Source organism: Mustela nivalis (assembly GCF_964662115.1).
Source record: "Mustela nivalis genome assembly, chromosome: 13".
Classification (NCBI taxonomy): domain Eukaryota; kingdom Metazoa; phylum Chordata; class Mammalia; order Carnivora; family Mustelidae; genus Mustela; species Mustela nivalis.
The window spans coordinates 3273628-3288150 of NC_139032.1; the positions used below are offsets into that span (position 1 = coordinate 3273628).

General features: G+C 55.7%; 1 protein-coding gene across 5 annotated transcripts; it reads right to left on the reverse strand.

Moving 5' to 3' along the window:
• Positions 1 to 405: 405 nt before the first annotated feature.
• Positions 406 to 8858, reverse strand: LOC309846211 (putative serine protease 47). Of its 5 annotated transcripts, none has more exons than XM_082695024.1 (5): positions 8401 to 8845; positions 7405 to 7567; positions 5823 to 6100; positions 4135 to 4301; positions 406 to 906 (listed from the first exon to the last, which is right to left on the reverse strand). In XM_082695024.1, the coding sequence occupies exons 1-5, from the start codon at positions 8591 to 8593 to the stop codon at positions 592 to 594; spliced, it is 1116 nt and encodes a 371-aa protein (XP_082551150.1). In that variant the 5' UTR covers positions 8594 to 8845; the 3' UTR covers positions 406 to 591. The 5 variants fall into 5 exon arrangements, with proteins under 5 accessions (XP_082551150.1, XP_082551151.1, XP_082551152.1 ...); XM_082695025.1 differs by lacking the exon at positions 8401 to 8845 and adding an exon at positions 7864 to 8392; XM_082695026.1 differs by lacking the exon at positions 8401 to 8845 and adding an exon at positions 7864 to 7946 and having other exon boundaries at positions 7405 to 7761.
• Positions 8859 to 14523: the final 5665 nt, after the last annotated feature.

Genomic DNA, 14523 nt, shown 5'->3' on the forward strand with positions numbered 1-14523 from the left:
GATACACGGAGGGACGACCATGTGAGGAGACAGGGAAGATGGTGTCTACCAGGAGAGAGGCCTCAGGAGAAACCAGCCCTGCCCACGCTTGGACCCCCTGGACTTCCTGCCTCCAGGACTGAGAGGTGATAAATTCTGCTGTTTGAGTCCCCACCCCCCAGCTCTAGTATTTGTTATGCAGCCTGAGCTGCTTCGCACACTTCCTCTGAAGGCGCACATGCTCCCCAGTGCTCCCGAGGCAGAAGTGAAGTCTGCCCTCTTCCCAACGGGCAGCCCTGTGCCCACTCCCTCCACCACCACCACTCCCCTCCACCCTGGGACAGTTGTCCCAGGAGCCAGATGCCTGATGTCAAGGGATGGACGAATGCCGAGAAGCAGGAGGGGCTGTGGGGTCCCAAGTCAGGAGCAGGACGAGTCTTTATTTGTTTCTGTTTTGGTTTTTCAGGCTTGGCTTCGGGGTGGAAGCTGATGGACAGGAAAGTCCTGGAGGGACCACTGAGAGCCAGTGGGGTTGGGGGAGGGGAGGCGTGGAAGGTTCCAGCAAGCAGACTGGGGCTGGAGGCAGAGAGCTGGACAGAGGGGCTCGGCGGGTCACCGCAGGGCCTGCCGTGAGTCCCTGAGTGCCAACAGCAGCAGGAGCCAAGTCTGGGGAGGTACGAGGGCTGTGCCGCTGTCGAATGAGCTGGTGGCCTGCAGAGGCTGATCTGGAACCCGGATCTGAGGAGCAGATGTGGGATCGGGCGGAGGGGTCAGCCTCCGGATCTTGTTGATCCAGTCGGTGAAGTAGCTGACCCTGGTGAAGACGCTGGGGTAGACAGGGTGCCAGCAGTCCAATCCCCAGCTGGCCAGCCCCACCAGAACCCAGGCCGTGGGGAGGTCACAGACGAGGGGGCCCCCGGAATCACCCTAGGAGAGAGAGGGGAGTCAGTGTGGGTGACGGAGCAGAGTCTGAGAATAGCAGAGGCAGGTGGGACTTGTGAGTCTGGGAAAGTCTGGACCAGCGTCGCCCTATGGACCCTTCAGGTTCACACCGGGGGGCCTGGAAACTGCGCTTCATGGGATTCGACCGCCCCTCAGGACTCTGCCCTCTGCTCGTCCCCCAAGGGGGGCGCTGGTGGCTGGGACAAGGGACAGGGCCCAGGAGGGCTGGCTGTGAGTGGAGGCAGGTCGGTTCAAGCCTCTGCAGCTACCATCCGTCCCCACACCCTGGGGCCCCTCCTTTTCATCCATTTAGGACTTTGGTTTTTCCCCCCGCTTCTTGGTTGAGCATGACCAGAAAACGCCCAAGCCCAGGCCTGCTGGAGGCAGCCCACATTGCTGGGGGCTGTGGGGGCAGGCAGGGGTCACCTGGCTGGGGTCACCTGGTGGGGTGCTGGGAGTTACTGGAGTCCTGAAACACTGGCAGGGCATGTTGGTGGCATGGTGGGGACACACCTGGGTGGCGTGGGTTGGGAGGCTCAGTACTCTCAGGGGGTCTTCTGGGGAGGAGGGCACTCTTGCTGCACGTCTCTGCTGGAGAGACTCCAGGAGCCCAGGAGGGGCTGGCAGTGCATGGTGGGTGTGGGGACAGGAAGACTGCTGGGCTCCTAGGCCGATCGATGGCCTGGGTGTTGTCAGATCTCCGGCTGAGACCCAGGGCTGGGTATAAGGTCGTTTGGAGGAAACAGAAGGGCACAGGAGTGGCTGGCCAATGATAGCCTTACCCCTGGAACCCGGGACCTTATACGGGGCTCTGCAGTGGTGGTGGAGTGGAGGGTCTTGGGATAGGAAGATTGCTCTGGGTTGTCTGGGCGGGTCCGCACGAGACAGAGGGCGGCAGGAGGTCAGAGTCACAGGAGGAGCTGGGCCCCCCAAACCGAGGCTAGACCCACGAGCTCTTTGGTTAGAGGTGGCCACGGGCCAGCAAGGGCAGGTAGCCCCAGGACCTGAGAAGGAGAGGAAATTCTTCCCTTGAGCCTCCCGACGGAGCTGGCAGCGCCCACACCGCCATTTTAGACTTTGGACCCCCCCAGAAACGCCAGATGATGACCATCTGTCTTCTCAGCCATCCAGTTTGAGGTGGCTCACCAGTGTGGGCCCAGGCTCACAGGCAGGGGCTCCTTGGAGAGTGGTGACCCCTCACCCTCCCGGGGACCCCCACCTGCAGTGCCTCCGGTTCTCCCCGTGGTGTGCCCGCCGCAGCTGGGCCCCTCTCCCGCCGCGGCCTGTGTCCTCTCCAGGCCTCAGCTATCCCCGCAGGTGAGGCGCAGACATTATGCCGGGCCCGGGGCCAGCCTGGAGGAGGCAGGATGGACTCCTGTGGCCTCCTGGCCCCTGCAGAGCTCTCAGAAGGCAGAGGAAACCCCGACACTGACATAGCCCCGCCAAGCGCACCTTGGTTTGCACCGCGCAGAGACAGAACAAGCGGTGTGCGCGTGTGTGTCCAGCGGGGCCCAGGCAGCTACGCCCACGTCCAAGAGGGCGAGGCTAAGACAGGCTCAGAAGGCCACGCAGCGCTCAGATTGGGGCGGCAGACCGGGCAGGAGAGTGAAGGCCAACCTGTGTTCCTTGTTCCTACAGACCAGGCGCGGCGCTAAGCTCTCTACTGGAACCTCGTGGAGAGGAGGCTGTCGGCGCCCCTACTTCATGGGTGAAGAATCTCGGCTGGGCTCCCAGCACCGAGAAAGGACAGCTTGAGACGGGAGCCGGGTCCGTCCACCCCACAATCTGAGCGCTGAGTCACCCTGCAGCACCCACCGCCCAGAGCTGCTTCCAGTGCCCTGCATGGGGAGGAGCACTTCAGGGGAGAGAAGAGAGCGCCGGGGTGGGGGCCCGAGCAGGTGGCCTGGCAGACGCAGCCAATGGAATCTCATGGACGGGCTGCGGTGATGGGAAGGCTAGGGGGGTAAGAATGGGGGGGCTCCCAGGTGTCCAGCTCAGAGGGGTCCTCAGCCTGGGGTGGAGGGCACTACAACGTCCAGCCCCCAGGCCCACAAAGGGCACCGGCTCTAAGCTCTACAGGCCTGGTCTCCCCTGGAGAAGGCAGGTGCAGGGAAGAGTCAGAAGGGATGTCTGAGTGTGTGTCCCCTCTGGGTACAGCTGGCCCTGTGAGGAGGCTGGGACAGACGGTCCCCACTATCGGCTGTGGCCTGAGAACCAGGAGAGCAGGTCTACCTCCTACCAGGAGGACAGTCGGCTGAGGCCCCTGCCCTGGCCCAGCAGCTTCCCAGGCCGTAGTGAGAGTGGCTGTAAGTCAGCCCCCCCCCCCCCCGCAGGCCCGTCTCACATCTTCTGGGTTTCCTGGAGCCACCATCACATATGGCCACTCCAGGGGGCTTAGAAAACAACAGAAACTTGCCTCTGCCAGTTCTAGAGGCAGACTCTGACGTCAAGGGTCTTGGCGCCTTTCCCTCCACCTTTAACAACACCAGTCGTTGCATTTAGGGCCCCTCTGAATGTAGAACGGCCTCACCTCGAGACCTAATCACAGCTGCCAAGACCCTACCTAGTTCCCAGTACGGTCACGTCCTAAAGCTCCCAGTAAACATGAATTTGGGGAACAGTATTCAGCCCACTACACCAGCCTTTCGACAACCCCATGAAGAGGCCTCAGAATCCCACTCAGGCTCGGAAGGTGCCACCCAAGGCCCCTGGGCAGGCAGGGACAAGTGGCCGAGTCGCGCGTCCGGCTCCAGGGCCCTCCCTCCTGCCCCTCCTCTCCTGCCCTTCTGGAGATTTCCTTGTAGGAAAAGCGTCCAAAAGCTGGCCGGCTCTCAAGGCTGAGCCCGGGGAGTGTGCTGGGAGGAAGGGTGGGCTTGAAGTCAGAGCGCCAGGGTGGTCCAGCCGAGCTGCCCTACATGAGGCTGGCCACATTCCCTCACTGGGCCTGCTGGCCCACCTGCAGGAGGGGCTCACACAGAGGGGAAAGAGACCCTTCCCGGGCCCCGTGCCCAGCAGCCGAAGCACATCCAGGACACACAAAAGTACAAGGAGCTCCTGGAAGAAAAGGACGGGCAGCGCAACATCAAAGTGCGAGGGAAAACTAGAAGGAAAGACACACAGGCCCGGGGGCGTCCACACGCAGACGAGAAGCAACACAGGCTCCTGGGGACATGGAGGGAAGCAGGCAGGAAGAAGAGAAACGGCCCCGCTTACCTGGCAGATGGCCCTTCCCGCTGAGAAGTCCCCAGCGCACAGCATCTCCTCTCGCACAGAGTGGCTCTCGCTGTTGCTGAGTCGTTGTCTGTATAAGACGTTACAGAACTGGTTCTCCACGAGGGTCACCTTACCCTCCTGCAGAGGGAAGGGCGAGGGCAGGTGCTCTGTGTGGACGAGAAGGGGACCGGGGGCGTGCCCTGTGGGGAAGCCCAGCCACGCCGCACCCCACTGCCCCCAAAACACGGGGCCTGCTCAGCACAGATGAGCCTGGAACCCGGTGGCAGCCTCCCTCATCCCTCACAGGCTCCTCTCCCGTCTCCCAGACTCTCCGCAGGCCCCTCTGTTTCCTGCGCCTCATACCCATCCTAGTCCACAAAGACAGACGGCAAATCCCACCAACACGCGCCGTTCGTGGGCCCTTAGCAAACACAGACCCTTGCCCGTCAGTGACCTTCCTCCCACCCCTCCGTCCTCCTACCTCGTGCCCCACTGTGCTCCCTCCTACCCACCTGTCCACACACCCACCCATTCACGTGTGGCTCCATTCCTCCAGCATCTGCCCACCGGCCACCAGCCACGAGCACTCACCCGTCCATTCATCTGTCCTCACGCTGGGCATCTGTGGACACCCCGACCCAAGGGGCATTGTTGTTGGGGACAGCGGGTGAGTGAGGTAAGTGGACGGGACTATTACAGATCTAATAGATGGTGTGAAGGAAACAGAACGGGAGGAGGTACCTCTTTCCACTCCCGTGAGCAACACGACTCTGCAGATGAGGGGCTGAGTGGTAGCATAAAGACAAAGTGACTCCCGCCAGCCAGGGCCAGTGGGCAGAGGGGCCAGGCGGAGAAGCCAGGCGAGGCCAAGGCCCTGGGGTGAGGATAGCCTGGTGTACTCAAGCAGGAAGGAGGCTGGTGGCTGGGACAGGGGATGTAGCAGGGGAGAGGCGTGCAGGGAGATTGGGGGCCAGTGCCACGCAGGCCCGACCCCCAAAGCGGGGAGTTTGGGCTTGTTCTAAGCACAGATGGGAAGACATGCAGCGAGCTGAGCAGGAAGTGGCGAGATTCGTGTTTTAAAGAGAGCAGACGGCCGTGTTGCCACTAAAGCAGGGTACATGGCATGGGAGCTGGGAGACCAGTCTGGAGCAATGGGGAAATGCCTACCAAGTGCCAGGCCCTGGGCCCCCCTGGGATATCAGAACAAGTGAGACACGGTCCCTGCCCTCAAGGAGGAAGAACCAGCCTGTGTGCCTTCGTGTGTGCGTGTGTGTGTGTGTGTACGCATGTCTTCGTGTGCATGTGTGCCTTTGTGTGTACATGTGTGTGTGCGGCCTTCATGTGCGCCTTCGTGTGTGCATGTGTACGTGCGCCTTCATGTGCGTGTGTGCGTGCGTGCCTTTGTGTGTACATGTGTGTGCATGTGTACGCGCGCCTTCATGTGCGTGTGTGCGTGTGTGCCTTCGTGTGTACATGTGTACGCACATGCGTGTGTGTGCGCCCGAGGGAGAGAGAGAGACAATGCTGGAGGCTGGACAGTCCCTTGGACTTAGAATCACACATTTTTCAGAACTAGAACTGAAACCGCCCCAAGGTCCAAGGTTCCATGGCCACTTGCCTGGGCCCCCTCCGACCCAGCACGCCTCCCTCCTCCCCTGTGGCCCTCACCCAGCCCCACACCCCCTCACTGTCCTCGCTGAGCATCCCCCAGCCGGTGATCCAGCAGGACAAGTTGCCAGACAGCCGCATGCCAGGGCTCGGGAGGCAGGCGGGGGCGATGGAGGAGGTGAGGTTCACAGGCAGGTGCAGCTGCAGCATGGCTATGTCGCTCCCAAAGGGGTGATGCTTCTCAAAGTCTGGGTGCACGACAATCCGGCTCAGGGGCATCTTCCGCGTGTGCTGGGAGTGCTGGTAGAGCTGCGTGCTTCCCAGCAGCACCTGGTAGTCCGCGGGGGCGAGGGATTTGCTGGCAGAGAAGAGCTCGCGGTCACCCTCCGCTCTGAGCACGGGCCAGGTCTCTCTCCCTGCCCCTCGTCTAACCGCCCCTCCCTCCGGAGCCTGCGCCTGCGGGAGGCCAGGCCTCTTGGGTCTCCTCTTCCCAGCTCTCCCGAGGCCAGCTGCGTTTCTGTTCCCCACTACACCTGGAGGAGCAGGGACTCCTCGTGCTCAAGGCTTCTTGCTGGGGCCTCACACCACGCTCTTCCATTTTACACAGAGAAGCTCCGGCTCCAACCTCCCTCCAGCCTGACCCTTCCCAAAGCTCCCCATGGCCCAGCTGCGGCCCCACACCTGTCCTGTCCCTTCCTCCTCTGAATGCCTTCCTGCCCCACAGCTGTTTGTCCACTTGTCATAAGCATTCACAACAGATCTGGCAAATGAGCAAATGAGTGCAGGAAATGGAACCTTGCCTTGTCCCCTGAACAAAAGTGACAAAACGTCCTACCCTCCTGACTGGACGGCCCGGCACCCGGAAAACGCCCCCCCCAACCCCTCCCGGCCTCCTCCCCCCCAGCCCAAACCCTTCCCTCCAGCAGCATGCGAGCTGGGCCACTGCACCTCTCCTGGCCTCCCTCCCTGTCCACGGGCCGCTCCCCCCTCAGCACGTCGGCTTTCTCTCCTGCCGGCACGGAGACACCCCCTTGCCACAGAGGGGCTCATGTGTGGCACAGGGCCGGTTCTGATGGGGCTCTGGGCCCTTAAAGCTACTCAGTGCCTGAGCCGAGATCGCTGACCCGGTCTGTGATCCCCTCCACTCCCTTGAGACCCTCCTTTTCTGTCCTGAAGCCGGGCACGGAGCCAAGCCCAGGAAGCCAGAGGAGCCAGCCTCTCGAGCAGCCACGTCAAGGTCAGAGAGCCCACCTCCCACCCAGGCAGCCTGGCAGGCGGGTGCCGGCAACTGCGACTCCTCCCAGGCATGCCGTTCTGCAGAAGCAGTAAGTCTGATGCTCCAGAGTCTGGGGACGCTGAACAGAAGCCCTGGCTGAGGAGGCAAAGAGCCTGACCACACTTCATGGCGCCAGGACTGATCTTGCCAGTCTCCGGGGGCACGTTTGTGTCAGGGGACAGGCACTGGGGCCGAGGACAGAGAATGGGGTGAGCGGGGGGCACATTCAGGTGGAGGGGACACGGGTCAAAGGCAGGAATGTCGTGTGTTTGGAGGCCACACACCACTCAAGGGTAAAGCCCAGAGGAGCTGTCATTGCACACCCATCACTCTTCCTCCTCTCCCTTGCATCCCCTGCCCTGCAGCCCATCAGGAAGGGGACTCACTTGAGAAAGCAGTGAGCGGTGGAAAGCAGCCAGAGGGGGTCGATGAGGACAGCTCCGCAGACGTGCACGCGCTTGTGCCGCAGGCTGGCCTGCCACGGCCACCGGCCAGCCGCCACATCCTGGCCACCATAGATCCTCCCCGTCACTTTGGGCCTCCCACACACTGTGGAGACACCCCCCAGCCTGTCCATGATAGAGACACTGGTGACCCCAAATGATGCGATCACAGAGGCCCTCCTCTTCACAGACATAAAAGCTACAGCCAAGGCTCAAGGGGCCTGTCCAAAATCCAGGGGCTGCTGGACCCCGCCTTCCTGAGCGCTGCAGGGGACCACAGAGCAGAGCACAGGCCGAACCCTGGAGGAACAAGGGAGGGCCCAGGGTTCGGCTGGAGCAGGGCAAGGGGCACCAGGGGGCCATGGCTGCATCTGCAGGGAAGACAGGCGTCCCTGAACCCACCTGCTGGCGACAGGGCACATCCCAGACGTTTCCTTTGACTAGCACAGTCTACCTCCTCACCTACTCTGCAGACCGGAGAGCGGCAGGTCTCACACCCTACCCGACTTGCTCCAGACCATGTGTCCAGAAGGCTCCTGTGCCCCTCCAACCCCATCCAGCATCTCAGGGAGGAGGGTCACGGGCAGGAGGCTGGTGCTGCAGGACCCAGGGGAAGCCGCTGCCCAGACTCAGGATGCTCAGTTTCTCGAAGAAGAGGAAGTGGGCTAAGGAAGACAGCCCTGGTCCGGGGATTCACACCTGGCGGGCTGGGAGCCGTCTCTCGGCCCCCCATCCAGCCGCAGGCCTCCCCAGCCCAGCCGCCATGCCAGGGCCAAGCCTGGCACCTGCCCAGTTCCAGGGGGTCTGCAGTGGGGACTATTACCCGCCTGTGTTGGGGTCTGGGGATGGCCTAGGGCCGCCTGTGAGAGGGGCCGAGAGAAGAGAGGGCCCCAGCCCCTCGCGGAAGCCCCTCCGCCCACACGCCTCAGCCCAACGCACCCGCTTCGGGCGCCAACCGCTGTGCTCCGCCCTCCGGCCGCCGGGGCTCCTCCGAGTCGGCCTCTTCCGGAGCGGGGGCCAGGGCACGGGAGGCCCCCGACCAGGACCCTCGCATGCCTGCGGGCGGGAACAGGAGCCAGAGCAGGGCCGCCAGCCAGCCTCGGCCGCGGGGGGTCGGTGCCTCTGTACCCATACCCAGGGCTGCTGACCCCAGTCTGACCCGACCCGACCTGACCCTACGCCCTGACCCCGTGTGGATCCCGGGCCCTGCCCCTGTCCCCACCCTGACGCCCCTCTACACGTCCCAGCACCACCTCCTCCTAACCCTGGGCCCTGAGCCTGCCCAGACCCCAGCCCAGCCCTGCCCAGCCTTGCCCAGCTCTGACCCAGGCCTAGACTCCTCCCCACACCTGGTCCTGACCCCCAGATGGGGGGCCTGACCTCCCGCCCAGGGCCTGACCTCCGGCCCAGCTGGTCCCAGCATCACCCAAACTCAGGGCAGTCAAGTGCTCCTCTGAATTCAAGAGAAAAGACAGTAGACTCCACATAGTCAGATGGGAACTGTGTGAGAAGGTGATTCCTGGGAGTGGGGACGTGAAGGGTCCACAGGCAGGAGAACATGCTCCGTCTAACTGGTAATCTCGAAAATGAGAGGGAAACATTACAGTCTGTCGCTCTGAACCATCTAATTGCAAACATTTCCCAAGATGGATAAAGACCCCTAACTCTTTGTGCGTCATTGATTTCTTTGTAGCCGAAGGGGAACATCCAAATGTCAGATGTGCTCCCTATTGTGTGCTCCAGTATAATACTCTGAGTTTGTTCGTATTTGGAGTGAAAGGCCCTCATTTCACACTTACTTCCTTGGGTGTACAGGGAACTTATTTTATTCACCACCGGTAGGGACGAGAGAATAAGGGAATTAGAGTTGCACACAGTATACACTGAAATACCAATGTTTTCTTGTGTTTTGGAGAAAGAGAGAGAGAGAGAGACTGTGTGAGCAGGGGAGGGGGCGGGGCAGAGGGAGAGAATATTAAAAAGGCTGCCCGCCCAGTGAGGAGCCAGACGTGAGACTCAGTCTCACCACCCTGGGATCATGACCAGAGCTGAAACCGAGAGTCAGCCCCTTAACCGACTGAACCACCTACGTGCCCCTGAAATACCAGTTAATTTTTTTAATTAAAAAAATTTTGGCCTGATCCCACGCAGACAGGGCAGACACCTAATGACGGAGCCACAAGGTGGCCTGAAATACCAGTTTAATAACCACTATTGTTATTTAATGAAAACAGAAGCACACAGCTTTACTTACTAGTTAAGAACTTATACTTCAATAATTTTTAAAAAAATCCACTCTTCGGTTTTGGTGAAACTATAGACAGGGCAGACACCTAATGACGGAGCCACAAGGTGGCCTGAAATACCAGTTTAATAACCACTATTGTTATTTAATGAAAACAGAAGCACACAGCTTTACTTACTAGTTAAGAACTTATACTTCAATAATTTTTAAAAAAATCCATTCTTCGGTTTTGGTGAAACTATACTAGTGTTGGGAAGCATTTATATTTCATATGGAGTCTGGAAGAGTAATTCATGAACCTTGTTGAAGGGAGTCTAAAGTCGAGGGTGAAGGTGAGGTGGGCCCTGAGACCATATTAAATGAATCAAGGTTGGCATTTCTGTGGAGTATGCAGTTGGATTTGTCCAACAGGCTTTTGGAAATACCGATTTAGAATTTGGGGAAGCATCTTGGGGTTGGAGACAGCACTTAAAGGTTCAAGGTGGCAGCTGAGGCCATAGGAGTGGGTAAAATCATTGAAAGAAACATGTAGAACAAAATTACAGACCACAACACAGAAAGGAGACAAGAAGGAGCCGGTAAGACACTCGGATCGCGTGGGGTGAATGGAAGCCATGGAAACACTAAGTCACATAGCTACAAGATTTCCTGTCCACTTTCAAACAGCTTTATTGAGATATAATCCATAGACCATAAAATTCATACAAGGGACAATTAAACAATTTTCAGTCAACTTCGAGAACGGTGGAACAATCACCAGATTTTCGGCTATCTCTGCTCCCACCAAAGGCTCTAGACAGCCCCTGATCTGCTTTATGTCCCTCTGCAGTTGTGTTCTCCGGACACTTCACATAAATCGAATCCCATTCTGTGTAGTCTCTCAGGTCTGATTTGTTCACTTAGTGTGACAGCCCTCCCGGGGCCTCAGCGGTGAGCTGGCCTTGTGCCTACCAGCTCCTCCTCGCTGCCCTACAAGAGGCGAGCCCCCAAACCTGAGGTCGGACCCAGTTCTGCCGGGCAACACTAGCACATTGTTTTGGAAGTTCGTGCATGCTGGGGTGTATACTGATATTCTGCTCTGGTACGGGGGTACCATGTTTTGATGATCCATTTACAAGTTGATGACATTTGGACTGTTTGCAATTTTTTTTTTTTTAAGAGAGAGAGAGAGTGCCCACCTGCAGGTGCGTGCAAGCACAGGGAGAGAGAATCTCAAGCAGATATCCCACCCAGCACAGGGCCCCGCACCCAGCTCGATCTCACGACCCTGAGATCATGACCTGAGCTGACCAAAATCAAGAGTCCAACGCTTAGCTGACTGAGCCACCCAGGCACCCCTGTTTGCAGTTTGGGGATATTACAAACAATGCTGCTGTGAATATTCATGTGTTGGTCTTCATGTGGACATCTGTTTTCATTTTACCTGGGTAGATTCCTGGAAAGGAATGAAAATGCTGGGTCAGACGTAAGTTTATCTTCAAGGTTGTATAAGCTGACAAACGGCTTTCCAAAGAGTCTGCATCATTTCACATTCTTGCTCCCATTTAGAAAGCTTCTAGTATATTCCATGGGCTTGCCAACACTTGTGTTTTTATTATAGTCCTCATAAGGGTGTGAGGTGCTCTCTTCCTATAGTTTTAACGTTCTTTTTTTTTTTTTTTAAGATTTTATTTATTTATTTGACAGAGATCACAAGTAGGCAGAGAGGCAGGCGGAAAGAGAGGAGGAAGCAGGCTCCTCACTGAGCAGAGAGCCCAATGCAGGGCTCAATTCCAGGACCCTGGGATCATGACCTGAGCCGAAGGCAGAGGCTTTAACCCACAGAGCCACCCAGGCACCGCTCTCTTCCTATAATTTTAATCAGCTTTCCCCTAACGACCAATGGGTTCGAATGTGTTTGCAGGTGTTTCATTGCCGCTCACATATTTTCTTCAGTAAAAATGCCCATTCAAATCTTTTGCTTATTTCAGAAAATGTTTTGTCTTTTTACTGAGGTGTTATCTGTGATCTTTATCAGGTATGCAATATACGAGTATTTTCTCCAAGTCTGTGGCTTGTCTTCTCATACTTTCCACAGTGGCTTTTGAAGAGCAAAAGTTTTTAATTTTGCTGATGTTTAGTAAGTTTGGTTTTTCTATGGATCATGCTTTTGGTGTCATAGCTAAGAGATCATGAAGATCTTCTGCTGTTTTCCTTGAAAAATTACATTCAGGTTGATTTTTAGTTCATGGCTGTTAGTGTGATGTAAGCTTTTCTGTTGATTGGGTTTATGGATTTTCTTATGACTCGTCTGTTTGTCCCAGCACCATTTCTCAGTTAAAAAAAACAAAAACAAAACAAAACAAAACAAAAAAAACGATTAGTCTTTCCTGCATTGAATTGTTTCAGGGGTTTTTTTGAAAATCAATTTATAATAAAAGATAAGATTTTCTTTCTTGTGCACATTATTTCAATGTGCCATTGTCCTACATGCCAGACTTCCATTGTCTAGGCTATATGTTTTGTTGCAAATTTTGAACCAGGTAGATCAAGGTTTCCAGATTTTTTATTTTTCCAAACTATTTAGGCTATTTCAGGCCTTCAGCATTCCCATATATATTATAGGATTAGCTGATCAAATATATCTCCAAATATATCTCCAAAAAATTTGCTGGGATTTCCACAGGGACCACATTAAATTTTACAGGGGAAGTTGACAGTTGCTTTCTTGATAATATGAAATCTCCCAATCCATGAAAAGAAATCTTTCTTTATTTAGATCTTTAACTTTTCTCAGCAATACTTTATAGTTTTCAGTGTACAGATCTTGTACATCTTTGTCAAATTTATATCTAAGTATTTTCCATACTACTATGAATGAAATTATTTTGTTAATTTCTTTTCATATTTCCATAGCTCGTGTACAGAAGTGCCATTGACTTTCGTAAGAAATGTTGCTTCTTTGGACCTTCAACCTTTATTAATTCTAGTCTCTTTTATTTTGTTTTGGTGGGTTCATTGGAATTTTCTACATAGAGGGTCATGCCCTCTGCTAATATACGTTCTACTTATTCCACTCAAAGTTGGGTTACTCTCATTTCTTCTTTCTTTCCTTCTTCCTTTTAGAGACCATATTTATAAGGACTTTGCTTTTCGACTGTGGTCCATAAATCTCTACGTTTATATTGGAGTGTTTGACTATCGCCAGTTAGGTGATTATTGATACGGCTGCAACTGCATTTTCCAGTTTGCTCCTTGTTTTCTGCGTGTCTCTTACCTTTCCCCCACTTACCTTGTCTACTTTCTTCTCCACATTTTTTATTGTGCCATCTAATTCCTGTTAATTCTCTGACTATATTTTCAGTGACTTTCATAGTTTACCACTGAATTTGTTGGGGTCCTCCAGAGAAACGGAAGGAATCAGGGGAGAGAGAGACAGAGACTGATCAGTTATGAGGGATTGACCCACATGATTATGGAGTCTGAGAAGCCCCACAATCTACCACCTGCACAGTGGACCCAGGAAAGTGAGTGATGTGATCCTCGCCTGAGTTCAGAGCAGGAGAAGGATTTCTTGTTGCTGGCATGAATATGGTGGGGCAATGTGGCAAGGGATGTGGTGGTCTCGCGCAGCTGAGAGTGGCCCTCCACGATGCCAGGAGGAAACCAGGACCTCAGACCTTCAGCTGCATGGAACTGAATTGTGCTGCAAGCAAGAAGAAGCTTGGGCATGGATTTTCTACCCAGAGCCTCCCAATGAGAATGCAATCCTGTGGAAAGCTGCACTTCAGCCTCAGAGGACCCTGGGTGGTGAATCTCCTGTGATTCCTCCCAGTTCTCTGCTGCCTCACACATGCCTCTATTCCTTCCATGTCCCATGTGTGCCCATACATGTCACGACACTTCCAGACAGTGCTGGGGTTCCTTTGAGCACCCCCATCCACCCTGATGCTGTTGGGGGGTCCTCTGAGCCCATCCCTGACCACCCCATTGCTGCTGGGCCTCCTCCAAGCCTCCATCCACCCTGACACATCTGGGGCTCCATGGGTCCTGCAACTTCTCCAAGGACCCTGTTCCTCGACACAACTGTTTGCTTGTAGGTTGCTATTGACCCCAAATCCCTGGGGATTTTCCCATGCCCTCTGTGCCCCCAGAAACTACAGTGACTCTTTACAAGCTGCTGGTGCCCCCCATACCCCTGTGACCACTTCCAGGTTCTCTCTGTGCTCCTAGATACCCCTGTGACTCCCTTTCAGTCTCCTGTGACCCAATGGTCCATGTCTCCTGCAACTAGAGACACTGCTACCATCTCCATTTAATAAGAGGGAAGAGCCACCTGCCCAGGTACTGCTGGCTCTGGTATTAGGGTCCTTGTGCCCCACTGAGCTAGGCTTTCTTGGCCTGGGGTCAGCCTGGGGTGGAAGCCTGGAGTCTTGTCTGAGTGAGTCTTGCCTGTCCTGCACATGGCTTCCCAAGTTCCCCTGTAGACAAGCTACTTTCGAAAGTCCTCGTTTCCCCAAGTCTCACCCTCAGCTTATCTCGTGGGCTTGGAATGGTCTGTTTTATGTCTGTACAGAATCTCCTAAGTCGGGTGTCTGTTGGTTCAGAATGGCCTTGTAGTTTATAGGCAGTGCCTGGCCATTTTCCTATGTGTCTGAGCTGTACAAACAGACAGGAGTTTCTGGACCCAGGCCATTGGGAACCCTCAGACAGGTTAGAATGATGGCACACAATTATTTGTAAGTGAGATCTGCTCTGCTCCCTCACACTGGAGGAGGGGAACCAGGAACCAAGCTGATGCTGGCCAGAAACTGAGACCATGGCCGTGCTGGGGCGTG

Bases quoted from the DNA above. Each gene is read 5' to 3' on its own strand.
- LOC309846211 (XM_082695024.1), bottom strand. From the start codon at position 8,593: ATGGGTACAGAGGCACCGACCCCCCGCGGCCGAGGCTGGCTGGCGGCC. The intron at 7,568-8,400 runs GTGCGTTGGGCT...GTGTCTCCACAG, and splicing joins GCGGTTGGCGCCCGAAGCGG to TGTGTGGGAGGCCCAAAGTG. The intron at 907-4,134 runs GTAAGCGGGGCC...TCTCTCTCCTAG, and splicing joins CGGGAAGGGCCATCTGCCAG to GGTGATTCCGGGGGCCCCCT.